Source organism: Macaca thibetana, chromosome 2 (assembly GCF_024542745.1).
Source record: "Macaca thibetana thibetana isolate TM-01 chromosome 2, ASM2454274v1, whole genome shotgun sequence".
NCBI lineage: Eukaryota > Metazoa > Chordata > Mammalia > Primates > Cercopithecidae > Macaca > Macaca thibetana.
The window spans coordinates 111,344,188-111,359,498 of NC_065579.1; the positions used below are offsets into that span (position 1 = coordinate 111,344,188).

General features: G+C 43.3%; 1 protein-coding gene across 4 annotated transcripts in view; it reads right to left on the reverse strand.

The window, feature by feature from the left end:
* The window catches only part of ARHGEF3 (Rho guanine nucleotide exchange factor 3), a 339,677-nt gene that overhangs the window by 225,355 nt on the left and 99,011 nt on the right, over nt 1-15,311 (reverse strand). For all 4 annotated transcript variants that reach the window (XM_050781160.1, XM_050781165.1, XM_050781161.1 and 1 more), the window contains one exon: nt 549-615. In XM_050781160.1, the coding sequence (XP_050637117.1) occupies nt 549-615 (67 nt within the window). The remainder of the gene's footprint in view (nt 1-548; nt 616-15,311) is intronic.

Genomic DNA, 15,311 nt, shown 5'->3' on the forward strand with positions numbered 1-15,311 from the left:
GTCCAAGACCTTCAGGGCAGGTGAATGTCAGCAGAAGCTTATTGGGCCACCTAAATTTTTTTTTTCTTTAATTTTAGCTAGAGTCTCGCTCTGTTGCACAGGCTGGAGTGCAGTGGCATGATTTCAGCTCACCACAACCTCCGCCTCCTGGGCTCAAGTGATCCTCCTGCCTCAGCCTCCTGAGTAGCTAGGACTACAGGCACACGCCACCATGCCCAGCTAATTTTCATATTTTTTTGTAGAGTAGGGGCTTCGCCATGTTGCCTAGGCTGGTCTCAAACTCCTAGGCTCAAGCGATCCTCCCACCTTGGCCTCCCAAAGTGCTGGGATTACAGGCGTGAGTTACCACACCTGGTCGCCACTTGGAGTTTTTACTTAACCCACAACCACTGATTGAAATGTGACTTCCCCAAGTGGTGAAGCACAGACGCTCTCTTGATGGAAACTTTGATTAGTAAAACCAACCCTGACAGTGTCTGTTCTGGAAGCCAGAGCATGTATCCATAATAGGACATTTAACAGCAGGGGCTACCCAGGGCAACACTTACCCCTCTGAAATTCCAGGCTTTAGGAGAGGGAAACATGGGAAAATTGTTTTGCCACTGCCGTTTAGGCCTAGAAGAGAAAAGACAATGTATTCATTATTCAGTGGTTGGATATTCAGAGGAAGTCACTGGTTTCAAATGCAGGTTTATCAAAAAGAGAGATGCCTCAAGAAATGGCCCAAACAAGGTGGCTGGAGTTTTCAACAGCTCTGCAATCTTCAGCAGCCAAATTCACCCCAAACTCCTTCTCAGTTCCCCAGCAGGAAAGCCCCAGCGTGCCTTAAAATAGCCCTTCATCTGTACGAAATAAAATAAAATCTAACACGCAACCTGGATGCAATCAAAAAGTCAGACCAGACTCCCAATCTTTGTCTTGAATTTTCACACGGACACAATTCCCACATGGACACTATCAGGAGATGTATAGCTTCAGCTCAGCCTGGAACTCTCCCTTGTCACACAGACATGCTGGGGAGTTCCAACAAGGGGTACATTTGAGCTCCAGGTTTTTAAAGGAACCATTAACGGGACATTTAGCCCCTGCCTAACAGGTGCTGAAACTGGTTTCCTTACCTGTTAACCTCTCAACATGCATCAATTTCCTTAGAGGCAATGGACACAGCTTCAAGACAGACCAGCACGGAGACTCCAGGCACACCAGAAGCACCTTATTTCGGTCTCCCAAATTGAATCAAATTTTGTAGCTGCCAATATAACTACAGGAATACCTTTTTCAATATTTTTACAGATAAATTACTCCCCTAAAACATGTGATGTCTGTCAATATGGATATTCAGATTTCATGTTTGCTAAAGAGCGTCTCTGAAAAGCATCCACCTTGGACTTTTCCTGAGACTTTAGTCACTGATGTACCAAAAGGTTGGCCAGGCTCAGTGGCTCGCATCTGTAATCCCAGCACTTTGGGAGGCCGAGGCAGGCAGATCACTTGAGGTCAGGAATTCAAGACTAGCTTGGCCAACATGGTGAAACCCCATCTCTACTAAAAATACAGAAATTAGCCAGGCGTGGTGACGGGCACCTGTAATCCCAGCTACTTGGGAGGCAGAGGTTGCGGTGAGCCGAGATTGCACCACTGCATTCCAGCCTGGGTGACAGAGTGAGACTCCATCTCAGAAACAAACAAACAAAACCCCAAAATGTTGGTTACACAATAGTCACTTTTACCTTGACCTGTCTGCTGTAATCAGCAATAATGCAAGGCAGAAAGCATGTAGTGACCAGTGTACAGGCTTTGTAGTATGTCAGACCTGAGTAAAAATCTTGATTGGCTCTACCATACAAAAGAGACAAAATACAAGGTAATTACAATAAGAGGAGCAACTAACTGATATTGAGCACTTTAAAAAGCATATACTAATATTTTACATAGTTAATCTCATGACTCTCACCCTGTGAGTTAGGATACATTATTATACCCATTTTACAGATAAGAACACTGAGGCAAGCCTAGGGATATTAAGTGCTTTGATTCTGATCACACAGATGAAATCAGCATTCTGTTCGTAGTTGTCTGACCTCAAATCCCATGGTGTTTATTAGCTTTGTGACTCTGAACACGAGGCTTAATTTCTTGAACTTTGGTTTCCTTATGTGCAAAACAGGGGAAATAATACTCTCTGTGTTGAATCAGGATGAGATGAGGACTCTAACTCTGGTTCTGTCATTAATAAGTTTTCACCAGCTGTCAGCATGGTGCCCCCATCCCCCTTTCTCTCTCAACACCTGCCTCCAAGAACAGCATTCAACCCAGGGTGCAGGGCTGACACAGAAGGGCCAGGGCAACTCACCAAAACTATGGGAACTCCCACCTGATGTGCCTTTAAATCAGGCCCCCTCCTGCCTCACCCTTCTCTTCACCCACACGTAAGCAATAAAAACCCAGGCTAATAACACCACAAGACAGAGAACACGTGGGTGGTTATTTATCTTTCATACCCTTCTCCATTAAATTACATGTTGGCCTAAGTCCTTCTGAAAATAAATGTCTGTTTTAAAACAAAATTTTTGGATTTCAACAATACTTCTCCCTGGATACCATTCCCTTCCCTCTCAGTCATAACTGGGCTTTGCTTTCCTAATTATTTGATGGAATTCATTGTTTCTAAAGTAACAATATATACTAGAACATTCTGAGTAAATGTGTCCTTGTCTTATACGTTGCAATCCACAGATCATACATAATGTTAATTGTCACAATAATTAACACAGATTTAGTTACTGATGTGCCCAGGACTAAGCACTTTAGGTACTCTAAGTCTCAAAATAACCTTATAAGGTAGCTTATTATGTTATAATGTAAATATATGACATACAGACAGCATTATAATGGTGTTATATAACATTTTATACACAATATATTATAATGCATTACATACATTTAAATAAATAACCTTATAATTTTATATAACATTATGTAATATGATATAATGGGAACATTATCACTACTGCATTTTATAGATGAGATAAACTGAGGTTAAACCACATGCCAGAAGTCACACAGCTATTAGCTGGGTAGCCAAGTTGGGATTCAAACCCAGACGTGTCTGATTCCAGATCCCGAGGATGCAATCCCTCTCACGTGAAGAGAAGCCCCACCAAACAGGGCAAAGCATACCTCTGAAAGAAAGCTGCCTGGGGGTTCCTTGTGGGAGGGCAGCAGCTTAGCAGGGCTTCCCACCATCAGGCCTCACAGCCAGAGAAAAAGCATCAGAGCAAATCTGTCCATTCAGGACACTGTTGGGCAACTTAGGTGTCCCTGTGTCAGCTGGAGAAGCGGCCAGGAGACCTACTGAGAGAAGGGCTGTCCCTGATTGTTAGCTCCCACCTTCCTCTCATCCCACCACCATTCAGACTTCCAGTCATTCACATTAGCTACAGTCCCTTTTAACAATTCTAGATCAGGCACAAGACTCATGCCTGTAATCCCAGCACTTTGGGAGGCCAAGGTGGGAGGATCGCTTGAAGCCAAGAGTTCAAGACCAGCCTGGGCAACATAGGAAGACACCATCTCTACTGAAAAAAAAAAAAATTCGCTGGGCATCGTGGTGCCCGGCTGTAGTCCCAACTACTTGGGAGGCTGAGGTAGGAAGATTGCTTAAGCCCAGAAGTTTGAGGTTGCAATGAGCTATGATCATATTACTGCCCTCCAGCCTGGGTGACAGAGTGAGACCCTGTCTCTAAAATTAAATTTTTAAAAATTATATCCTGATATCATAACAGCCTCCTGATAGTTTCCTCTCCTCCCCAAACACTAGCACCCAGGTGGCTTTAATGGACAGAGTCAGGGAAGGAGAACCATACTGAGAAGGCTTCTTGATGAAGTTGGTGAGGGACCCTAGCGGCATAAAGTGCACCATCACGGAAGCACCAATGCCAGGTCCTCACCAAAGGAGGGGCCTCTCAGTCCTGGGTATATTTCTTCTGTTGTAGAAGTGTATTTTGCACAATCAGCAAAAGTCCAAGTGAGAAAATAGCACTTGGTGCTGCAGGTGTCCCAGACACAAAGACATTCAGCTGAGCTTCTGAACAAGGCTTGGAGGGCTTGTCTATCGTCTCTGTCCAACCCTCAGGCTCCTCACGTGAGCAGGCTGTGCATGGTGTAAACACATGGTTACAAAGCACAGCCTTCTGTCTGGGCAGCATTTCCCAGTGTCTCACAGATGTCACAAGGATAAGTATGACCACCTCCATAGAGGGATTCATGGGAAAGCCAGGGATGGGTGAGCAGCAAGAAACTTACAAGATTGTTGGAGGAGTTGGAGTTGGAGGGCTGCTATCGTGGAGAGAGGTTGCAACCCTACGAAAGGTGGGAAAAAAAGCCACAAGCCCCCCACCCTTGGGAAGGCTCATAATAGAAATGGAGAAATGCCCACAGCAGTAGAGAAAAATCAGGATTCAAGGTTCAGTTAGGGAATGATCTCAAATTCAAGTGTATGTGTCTGGAATCAAACAGAATAAGGTCAGTAGCAATAGGCCTTAGGGTTAGTGCAGAATTTATTTTCCCACCATGCAGAAACAAATGTGACTTTCTCGTCACCTTGAGAAGAGGTTTAGCGACCACTTATAGAACAGCTCCTTAGTATGGGTTCAGAATTGAACATGTATTTAGACTGATCCTGCTGTCTGGGCACTGAGTGGGGCTCAGAACGTGGTGTTTAGGGAAGAGCCAGCTTGGGTTTCTAATAGTGGCTCCCTCCCTTTCTTGGTGGGGGACTTCAAGCAAGTTACCTACTCTCTACTCCCTCTGAGCCTCCATTTTCTTATCTGTAAAGTGGAGCTAATAATCCCTTTTCACAAAATTGAAGGATTAAATTCATGTACTTAAAAAAAAAATGGTTAGCAGGGAGTCTGGCGCTCAGTAGGTACTCAAATTAGCTATTATCATTATGAGAAGACTCCTTCTTTAACCCAGTAAGGGTAAATGTTAGTTACCATTATCATTGCTGAGGCTCGTATTAGAGGGCCAATGAAATTTACATCTCACTCTTAAGGACTGGATAAAATATACACAAAATAAAACAAAGGCTTCAATGTGTTACGAATATTTGTTTTAGATAACAACATGGCCACAAATCTGGACATGAGGTAACCATGAAAAGAGACTTCTCTTTTCTACTCTAATTTTCTAACTCCACTTTCCCTTCTCAAAGACTACCACCTTTGTCAGCAAGTTGTATGTTTTAAATATTTTACTGTTTGAATTCTTAATTCAGAACATCTTGCTAAGGAAACTTCTTCTTCTTTTCTCTTGTTTTACCTCTCTCTATCCATCAGAACAATTGTAGCATTACTAGAAAAATCAAACAGCTATACTTTTTAAGAGAAATCTGTGCTGAATGTGGTACCACCTGTGCCAGGTATTTTTGTTCTGATTGAACCACTTAAGAAGATAATGGCTTCTTTCACTTAAACATCTTTTTAGTTTCTGTTTTTAGGACATAGTTGATGAGAGACTGGCAGGTGTTTAGCCAGGTGAAGACCCAATTATTTGTGGAGAAACTCACGGTGAAGTGGTAGTTTGCAGAATAGAAAGCTCATCACTTTGGCCTGTCTCTTGAACAAAGGGACCTCCAAATAATGTTTCTGTGGCTCACTGAGTCACACTCAGCTTCATTCTACTCATGCCATGGCTGCAACTCCAACTCTTTATTTCCTCACAAATTATGGGAAAAAAAAAAATCACAGAGGCTGCACGTGGTGGCTCATGACTGTAATCCCAGCACTTTGGAAGGCTGAGGCAGGCAGATCACCTGAGGTCAGGAGTTGGAGACAAGCCTGGAAAACATGGTAAAACCCATCTCCACAAATAAATAAATAAATAAATAAATAAATAAATAAATAAATAAAAATGCAGAAATTAGCTGTGCATGGCGGTGCGCACCTGTAATCCCAGCTACTCAGGAGGCTGAGGCATGAGAATCACTTGAACCTGGGAGGTAGGGAGCTGAGATCATGCCACTGCACTCCAGCCTGGGTGTCAGCGAGACTGTCTCAAGAAAAATAAAAAAAAAAGAATCACAGAACCTCAGAAATGGTCAGCTGGTACAATTTCTCAGTCACTAGTTGAATCCTCTTTGCAGCAGTCCTGCTGAGAATGGCCCCTTAAAGACAGCCCTCACCTTTGGAGAATGGGTCTGTACTCTACTCATGGGAGCTCACCCACTAATTTATTCACCAATATTATTGAGCAGCTACTATACGTCAGGCATGGTGCTAGACATTAGAGGTCAGCAGTGGACAAGAAATTCAGTTCCTGCTTTCATGTCCTCACAGGATATTCAGATCCACCCTCTTCCCCTCCAAAAAATTACAACATGGCAAATTGCTTTTTTTTAAGTGGTAGTGAGGAGTGCCGCAGTGACTCAACCAAAATTTGAAGAGCCAGAAAGACCTCCCAGAGAAAATGAGGCCTCTCTGAGACCTAACAGGGAAGAAGGACTCAACAGGTAATGAGAAAAGGGAAAAGTAGGCCAAGCCAAAGGAAAACCATACTAAAAAGGCAGAAGGTGAAAAGACGAACAAAATAGACATTAAATAGACAGAACTGGCCAAGTTCAAAAACGAGTGGAAAGGACTCTAATAAATACTGTTATGAATAAGGTCATATAACTACAGATTCAATAGCAATTAAAATTTAAAGCTTCCCAGTGCTTTGGGTGGTCAAGGAAGGAGGATCATTTGAGGCCAGGAGTTCTAGACCAACTTGGGCAACATAGCAAAACCAAATCTACAAAAAAAAATTTTTTTTTTTAATTAACCAGGCATGGTAGCATGAGCCTGTAATCCCAGCTACTCAGCAGGCTGAGGTGGGAGGACTGCTTGAGCCTAGGAGTTCAAGACTGCAGTCAGGCATGATAATGTCACTGCACTCTAATCTGGGCAACCATCATAAGTCCCCATTTTAACAAATAAATAAAAACTACAATAAGAATGTTATCAATACTTTTATGGTATTAAATTTGAAAACTTAAAGAAAATGCAGAAATCCCTAGGAAAATATGACTTATAAAAACTGTCCCAAGAAGAAATAGAAAGCCTGAACAGCCTTATAATTAATAAAGAAATGAGAGAAAACATCAGGCCCAGACAGTTTAAATAATGGATTCCATCAAACTTTCCAAAGAAAAAACAAAAACCAGATCATTCCAATCTTATACAAACTGTTTTATAGAAGATAAAAATCATCAAGAGTTAAGTGGTAAATAAAGGAGAATATGGCACATGTGAAGAACTGGAAGAAGTATGACAACTTTAATGTTTGTTGACAAGGAAGTAGATTAAATGAAACTACCATCTTTTTTTATTTTTGAGACAGAGTCTCGCTCTTGTTGCCCAGGCTGGAGTGCAATGGCGCAATCTCGGCTCACTGCAACCTCCATCTCCGGGGTTCAAGCGATTCTCCTGCCTCAGCCTCCCAACTAGCTAGGATTACAGGCATGCACCACCATGCCCAGCTAATTTTGTATTTTTAGTAGAGACGGGATTTCTCCATGTTGGTTAGGCTGGTCTCAAACTCCTGACCTCAGGTGGTCTGCCTGCCTCGGCCTCCCAAAGTGCTGGGATTACGGGCGTGAGCCACCACACAGGGCCCTTTTTTTTTTTTAAGTATAGCATTATTCAATTGAAATATCATGTAAGCCACATATGTAATTTTTCTATTATATATATATGTGTGTGTGTGTGTGTGTATATATATATATGTACATATATTTACATTTTGAGACATGGTCTTGCTCTGTTGCCCAGGCTGGAATATAGTGGCATGATCATGGCTCACTGCAGCCTTGAACTCCCCAGCTCAAGTGATACTACCGCCTCAGTCTCCTGAGACTACAGGCACACACCAGCATACCTAGCTTTTTTTTTTTTTTTTTTTTTTTTTTCTGTAGAGATGGGGTCTCCCTATGTTACCCAGGATGGTCTTGAACTCTTGGGCTCAAGCAATCTTCCAGCCTCAGCCTCCCAAAGTGCTGGGATTACAGATATGAGCCACCACACCCAGCCTATTAGTCACATTTTAAAAATAAAAAGGAATAGATAAGTTTAGTTTTAATAGTATAGTTTATTTAACCCAGTGTATCCAGATACTATTAAACACATAATCAATAGGAAAAAGGCATTAGAGATACTTTATTTTTTTTTCATACCAAGTCTTCAAAATGCAATGTGTATTTTACACTTATGACACATCTTCATTGGCACCAGCCATGTTTTAAGTGCTCAGTTGCCACATGTGGCATGTGGCCATCATATTGAACAGCACAGTTATAGAAAAATAAGGCACTCTGGCTGGGCGCGGTGGCTCAAGCCTGTAATCCCAGCACTTTGGGAGGCCGAGACGGGTGGATCACGAGGTCAGGAGATCGAGACCATCCTGGCTAACACGGTGAAACCCCGTCTCTACTAAAAAAAATACAAAAAACTAGCCGGGTGAGTTGGCAGGCGCCTGTAGTCCCAGCTACTCGGGAGGCTGAGGCAGGAGAATGGCCTAAACCCGGGAGGCGGAGCTTGCAGTGAGCTGAGATCCGGCTACTGCACTCCAGCCCGGGCGACAGAGCGAGACTCTGTCTCAAAAAAAAGAAAAAGAAAAATAAGGCACTCCTTTTCCAAGAACCTCTGACTGTGAAAGTCCACTGCTCCATGTCTTAGCAGTTGGTGACAACCAAAATGCATAAATTGAGAATCCCTGCTAAAAACGAGGCATTCTCTAAAAGGATCTTAGTGTCCATCTGAATTCAGAAACATCAAAAGGACAAAATATTTTACAAAGGCTTTAGAGAGGTAGTACTATATCTGTAAATACCAAATCATCTTTAGGTCACAAATGTATAAAGATCTATTTGAACAAAGCAACAAATGAAATTCTTCCCCCAAATAGGGAATATCTCAAACACATACATGTGCATAGTTTCCAAATAATATAGAACTACTCTATTCAAACCAATTCCAGAATTAACTAGAGAAAAGATTGAAATGATTTTTTAAATCCATGAAATTATATTGTATTTGTAGTTCCTCTTCTGTAAAATGCTTGTTCAGGTCATTTGCTCATTTATATAAAGAGGTGTTTTTTTTCTTATTGATTGATCAATAAGAATTTTTCATATATTCAGGATATAGCAAGTAGCAATGTGTCTGGCACATGGCTGGTACTATAATAACCCTATTGAAAAGGTACATATGAGGGCCGGGCGCAGTGGCTCATGCCTGTAATCCCAGCACTTTGGGAGGTGGAGGCGGGCGGATCACAAGGTCAGGAGATCGAGACCATCCTGGCCAACATGGTGAAATCTCATCTCTACTAAAAATACAAAAATTAGCTGGGCATGGTGGTGCGTGCCTGTAATTCCAGCTACTCAGGAGGCTGAGGCAGGAGAATTACTTGAACCAGGGACCGAGATCGCGCCACTGCACTCCAGTCTGGTGACAGAGCGAGACTCCATCTCAAAAAAAGAAAAAGAAAAAAGAAAAGGTACGTATGAAACGTTCATCAACTAATGAATAAACAAAATGTGATATATCCACACAACAGAATATTATTCAACCATAAAAAAAGAATGAAGTACTGATACATGCCACCCCGTGGAAGAATCTTGAAAACATGCAAAGTGAAAGAAACTAGACACAAGGAATACATATTATATGATTCCATTTATGTGAAATGTCCAGAATAGACAAATCCATAGAGTCAGAAAGTAGATTAGCTCCAGAAGCTGGGGGAAGAGGAAGAATGAGGTGACTGCTTAATGAGTATGCAGACTCCTTTGGGGATGATGAAAAGGTTCTGGAATTCGATAGTGGTGATGGGCATAACCTTGTGAATGTACTTAATGCCACCGAATTATACATTTTTAAATGGTTCAAATGGTAAATATGGTAATGGTTTAAATGGTTACACTGGTAATATTTTATGTGTATCCTACCACAATTTTTGAAAAGTGAGGGTGAAATAAAAATATTTTCAGGCAAAATAAAAGACACATATTTAATGGAAAAAAATCCTCATGGAAAAATGATGTGAAATAAAATCTTATTAACTACTCCAGAAGAGAAAATTCAGTAAATAAGCTGAGAAAGCAAGCATTTTAATGCAGCCTGGGATTTGACAGAAGCGGCTTAGTGGTGGAGTTTCATCAGTACTTGTGAGAAATCAGTCCTACACGTCTGTTTCTGAGACATATATTTACTTGAGTCACTCAACGATGATAAGAATTCCCACACCTTCTGGCTTTCTCCACGTCCTCCCACTCCCACCCCCACACTGTCTCTGTGCTCAGAGATTCAGCAGCAACAGCTGGTCTGTCTTCTGCTCCCACTTAAGAGCCATTTTGCTGTGTTCCCCTTTTGTATTTTAGTTTCCTGCAAAGCTTGTATCTTTAGAACAACTTTTCATGCGTGCAATCTCCCAGAAGGAGAACTGCAATGGTGACTGTCAGTGCCTCCTGAGTCCTGCCATACAGGGGCAGCTTGGCCCAGCAGTTAAGAGCACAGAAGCTGGAGCCGGCTCTGCAACTCACCAGCTGTGTAGCGCTGGACAAGTGACTTAACATCTCTGATCCCTAGTTCCTCCATCTGTAAAATGAAGGTACTAACAAGACCCCCTCTCACAGGGCTGTTGTGAGGAGTAGAGGAGTTAATATACGTAAAGCTCTTAGTGACTGGAGCACAGAAGGGACCCTGTAAGAGAGCCCTCTTCCAGGGGACGAGCTCTGGAAAGCCATGGACTATCTGGTTTAGACTCGCTGCTGTCACTGCACTCCTTGCAGCAAATAGGAGCTTAATAAATAATGAGAATGAATTCATGGTGCGGCCTCTCAGTAAGTCTGTGGTCACCAATACACAGGGAAGCCTTCTATACATGATGAAAGAACATGAATACAACATACGCACTTCAGAGAGAGACAGAGAAAAACATCCATAGTGGAAGCCATCTCATGGGGTCTTCTAAGTAGCCGGCAGGGACCCAAAGCAAGCCTGACATGAGGCTGTGGATCTGTATTCACTCCAGTCATCTCCTTTTCCCCAGGCCTCTCTCAGGCCAAACTGGATCCTAAATAAGCATTTTTGGAACAAAAAGGCCCTCAAATGCCAACCAACTTCTCAGTCTGGTCTGGAGCTATCCAAATGAACAGCATTGAAGAGGATACCAGCCATGAGAGATTTAATGAGAGATGGACAGTCAGGCGCCAACATGACCCCTTCCCCAGGGCTTTTAAGAGCACTTCGGGTTAAGACCGGGTACAGTGGCTCATGCCTGTAATCCCAGCACTTCGGGAGGCCGAGGCAGGTGGATCATGAGGTCAGGAGATTGAGACCATCCTGGCTAACACAGTAAAACCCCGTCTCTACTAAAAATACAAAAAAAAAAAAAAAAAAAAATTAGCAGGCATGGTGGCGGGCACCTGTAGTCCCAGCTACTCGGGAGGCTGAAGCAGGAGAATGGCATGAACCCGGGAGGTGGAGCTTGCAGTGAGCCAAGATCGCCCACTGCACTCCAGCCTGGGTGACACAGCGAGACTCCGTCTCAAAAAAAAAAAAAAAAAAAAAAAAAAAGCACTTTGGGTTATGTATGATTTTCACCTTACTAACCCCAGCTGGTGTGGTTCCCTTTTCTCCTCATCCAGGAGAGAGTATCTGGCCTACAGCACATTCATACCCCAGACACTCCTGAGAGACCCTATCTCATCCTAACAAACGCACCAAGATTCCTGCCTAGTTCCTCATTTCAAGTCCATGGATTGCTCATTCACATTTCTGTGTGTTAGTCAGCTACCATAAACACTTCTAGAGCAAATTCAGGCCACCAGAGAGAGAGAACAGTAACCTAGGGTGGTCAGAAGCATGGGCTCTGCAGTCTCCAAGACCTGGTGGGTTCAAGCCCAAGTCCATCAAATTACTTTGGACAGCTTATACAACTTTCCCAGTCTTCAGCTTCCAACTTGAAAATGGATATGATAAGACTTAGACCTCCTACGGTTGCTTTGAGAAGTAAATACGTAATTCCTATAAAGCACTGTGCCGACTACCTGGTTCATACCGAGTCCATAACAAATGTTAACTTTAAACATTTGCTGAGTGTCTATCATGTGCCAGGCATTGTTTTAGGCATAGGGATACAGCAGAGGACAAAATATACTTCCTCTTCTCTCAGAGCTTACATTAGAAGGTGATAAATTCTATGGAGGAGGACAAAGCAGGGTGGGGGATCAGGGGGTGGTGGGAGTGGCTGATATTTAATATGGAGTGGCCAGGGCAGGCTTCTCCCTGCAAGAGCTGGGAGCCTGTCTTAGGTGGACAGGACAGCACATGCAAAGTTCCGGGGGCACGGCTGAGGGGCAGCAAGACCAATATGGCTGGAGTGGGCTAAGCAGTGAGCAAGAGTGGAGAGTCACAGAAGGAGCTGAAACCAGATGACAAGGGTCTCACAGATTACTTCAAGGTCTCTGGATTTTAGTCCAGGGGAGACAGGAGGCCACTGGTGGATTCTGAGCAGAAAACAAACCTGACCTAAGTTTTAAAAGGATTGCTCTCAATGTTGTATGGAGACAGCAGCTCTAGGTGGCGAGACAGGGGCAGGAAGGAGGTGAGGACGTTCCTACGGTGGCCCAGGTGAGGGACGGCAGGGACTTGGATCAAGATGGTGGCAGTGGGAGTGGTGAGGAGTAAGTGGAATGATGAACACATTTTTTCTTTTTTTTTTGAGACAGAGTCTCGCTTTGTTGCCCAGGCTGGAGTGCAGTGGCACAATCTCGGCTCACTGCAAGCTCTGCCTCCCAGGTTCACACCATTCTCCTGCCTCAGCCTCCCAAGTACCTGGGACTACAGGTGCGTGCCACCACACCTGGCTAATTTTTTTGTATTTTTAGTAGAGACAGGATTTCACACTGTTAGCCAGACTGGCCTCGATCTCCTGACCTTGTGATCCGCCCGCCTTGGCCTCCCAAAGTGCTGGGATTACAGGCATGAGCCACCGCGCCCGGCATGATGAACATATTTGAAGGCGGGAATAACACGATCTACTGTGGATTAAGTACAGAAGGTGAAATAAGAGCAGTAAAGGATGCTCTAAAGAAGTTTAGCCTGAACAATGAGAAGACAGCGAAGGGCTATGGGAAGAGCAGGTTTGGGGACAAAAATCAAGAGCAGGCATATAACATTGGAATAGTATGGACCTCCAAATGGAGATGTGGAATTAGCTGCTAAATATAAGGAGCGTGTTTTCAGAAATCATCAGCTTACAGATATGAGAGGAGCCCCATGGTAGGAGGAAAACCGTAAGAGGGACAACACGGAGGCCAAGTAAAGACAGTGCTTCAAAGAGGGAGACTCTAATATTTCACCAAGCAGGAGGATGGAGAGGTGCCCACCGAATTTGGCAAAGCAGAGATCCCTGGTGACTTGACAAGAAAACATTAGTGAAATGGAGAAAGAGAGCTTAGAGATTCTTGTCCAAAGATACCTAGGAAGCATTATTTGTATAAAATATACATTGACAGAAAGCTTAGGTATTGGTCAGTCCACTGAAGTAATTAAAATATGAGCTCCAACCAGACTAGGCAACACAGCGAAAGCCTGTCTCTACAAAAAATACAAAAAGTAGACAGTTGTGGCGGTGCATACCTGTAGTCCCAGCTACTTGGGAGGCTGAGGTGGGAGGACTGCTTGTGCCCAGGAGGTGGAGGTTGCAGTGAGCTATGATCACACCACTGCACTCAAGCCTGGGTGACAGAGCGAGACTCTGTCTCCAATATATGTACATATTGACACTTCTTTTCAACAATAAAGATAGTGTACGATATATGTACAAGAGGACAGGCACTTCATTATCTTTTCAACATTTTATCCCCACTCTATAGACATATGGTAGATGCTCAATAACTATTTGTAAGACTTTTTTGAACTTTCTTGACATCTGCAGCCAAATGGTACAGGCCAATGGGAAATTTCCATCCCTAACAGTATGGTGTGGAAGACAATGAGGAATATACTATACTAGTTACACAAATATCAAATTTTTCATGCTTTTCCCTTAACTAAAGAAACTAAAATTAACACTACTTGGTATTTCTTCAGCATACACACACAAAAAAAGTGTTTCCCAGTTACCACCTCATTGGCATTCTGATCTGGATCATCAGTGGATAGATGGCAGCACCAAACTTCAAACATCTAAGCTCACTGTCAGCTGGTCTAATTAGCAAAAATTACAGAACATTTTTGAAGGGATGTCTTGTAACAGAGGTCTTTTGGAAATCTAATTTAAGAAAATCAGTTTTCCATTTTCAAAATGCTGACCCGCAAATGTTTCTGAAGTGTCCAGGAGTTGCTTTTAAAAGCAAAGGGATCGTTCTCCCTCTCCCCTCCCGCTGCCCCCCACATCCATCTGAATCATCGCACGTTTTCAATGGGAAAGGCTTCATTACATCCTAAGGAAATCCACATCCTGCACCTCCAGGTCACAGCCTGGCAGAGAGCAGCCTCATGTCCCTCCGGAAAGGATAATTAGTTTTCTACCCTTTAATCAAGGAGCAGCAGATTGTTATTTTTCTAAAGTTTTGCCTGGGGAGAGCCTGTTCTTTCCCGAGAGTATATTTTTCTACCCAGGACTCCTTGTTTGTGCTCTACCTTCCCACGCACCGACTCTGAGGGCCCCTCCTTCTTGTTTGAAATAAGACCAAAGCTCTCCACTGATGAGACGGATGTGGGATCTGGTCATGGGCTCCCTAACTCATGAGCACCACTGCCCGTTATCATATGGACTGGGGGTATCCTCAATCTCTCTATCATAGAGAATGTTGTCAAGGGTTCACTGTTTAAAAAGAATCAGTTCTGGCTGAGCGCAGTGGCTCACACCTGTAATGCCATCACTTTGGGAGGCTGAGGCAGGTGGATCATTTGAGGTCAGGAGTTTGAGACCAGCCTGGTCAACGTGGTGAAACTCCATCTCTACTAAAAATACAAAAATTAGCTGAGCATGGTGGTGCTCACCTGTAGTCCCAGCTACTCGGGAGGCTGAGGCAGGGGAATCGCTTGAACCCGGGAGGTGGAGGTTGCAGTGAGCCGAGATTGCAACACTGCACTCCAGCCTCAGCAACAGAGCGAGACTCTGTCTCAAAAAATAATAATTATAAAAAATAAAAAATAAAGAACCAATGCTTATAGAGGGCTCACTGTGTCACAGCCAGACACTGTTCTGAATGCTAAATAAATATTAACTCATTTTGTCCTCAAAAAACTTTTCTGAGT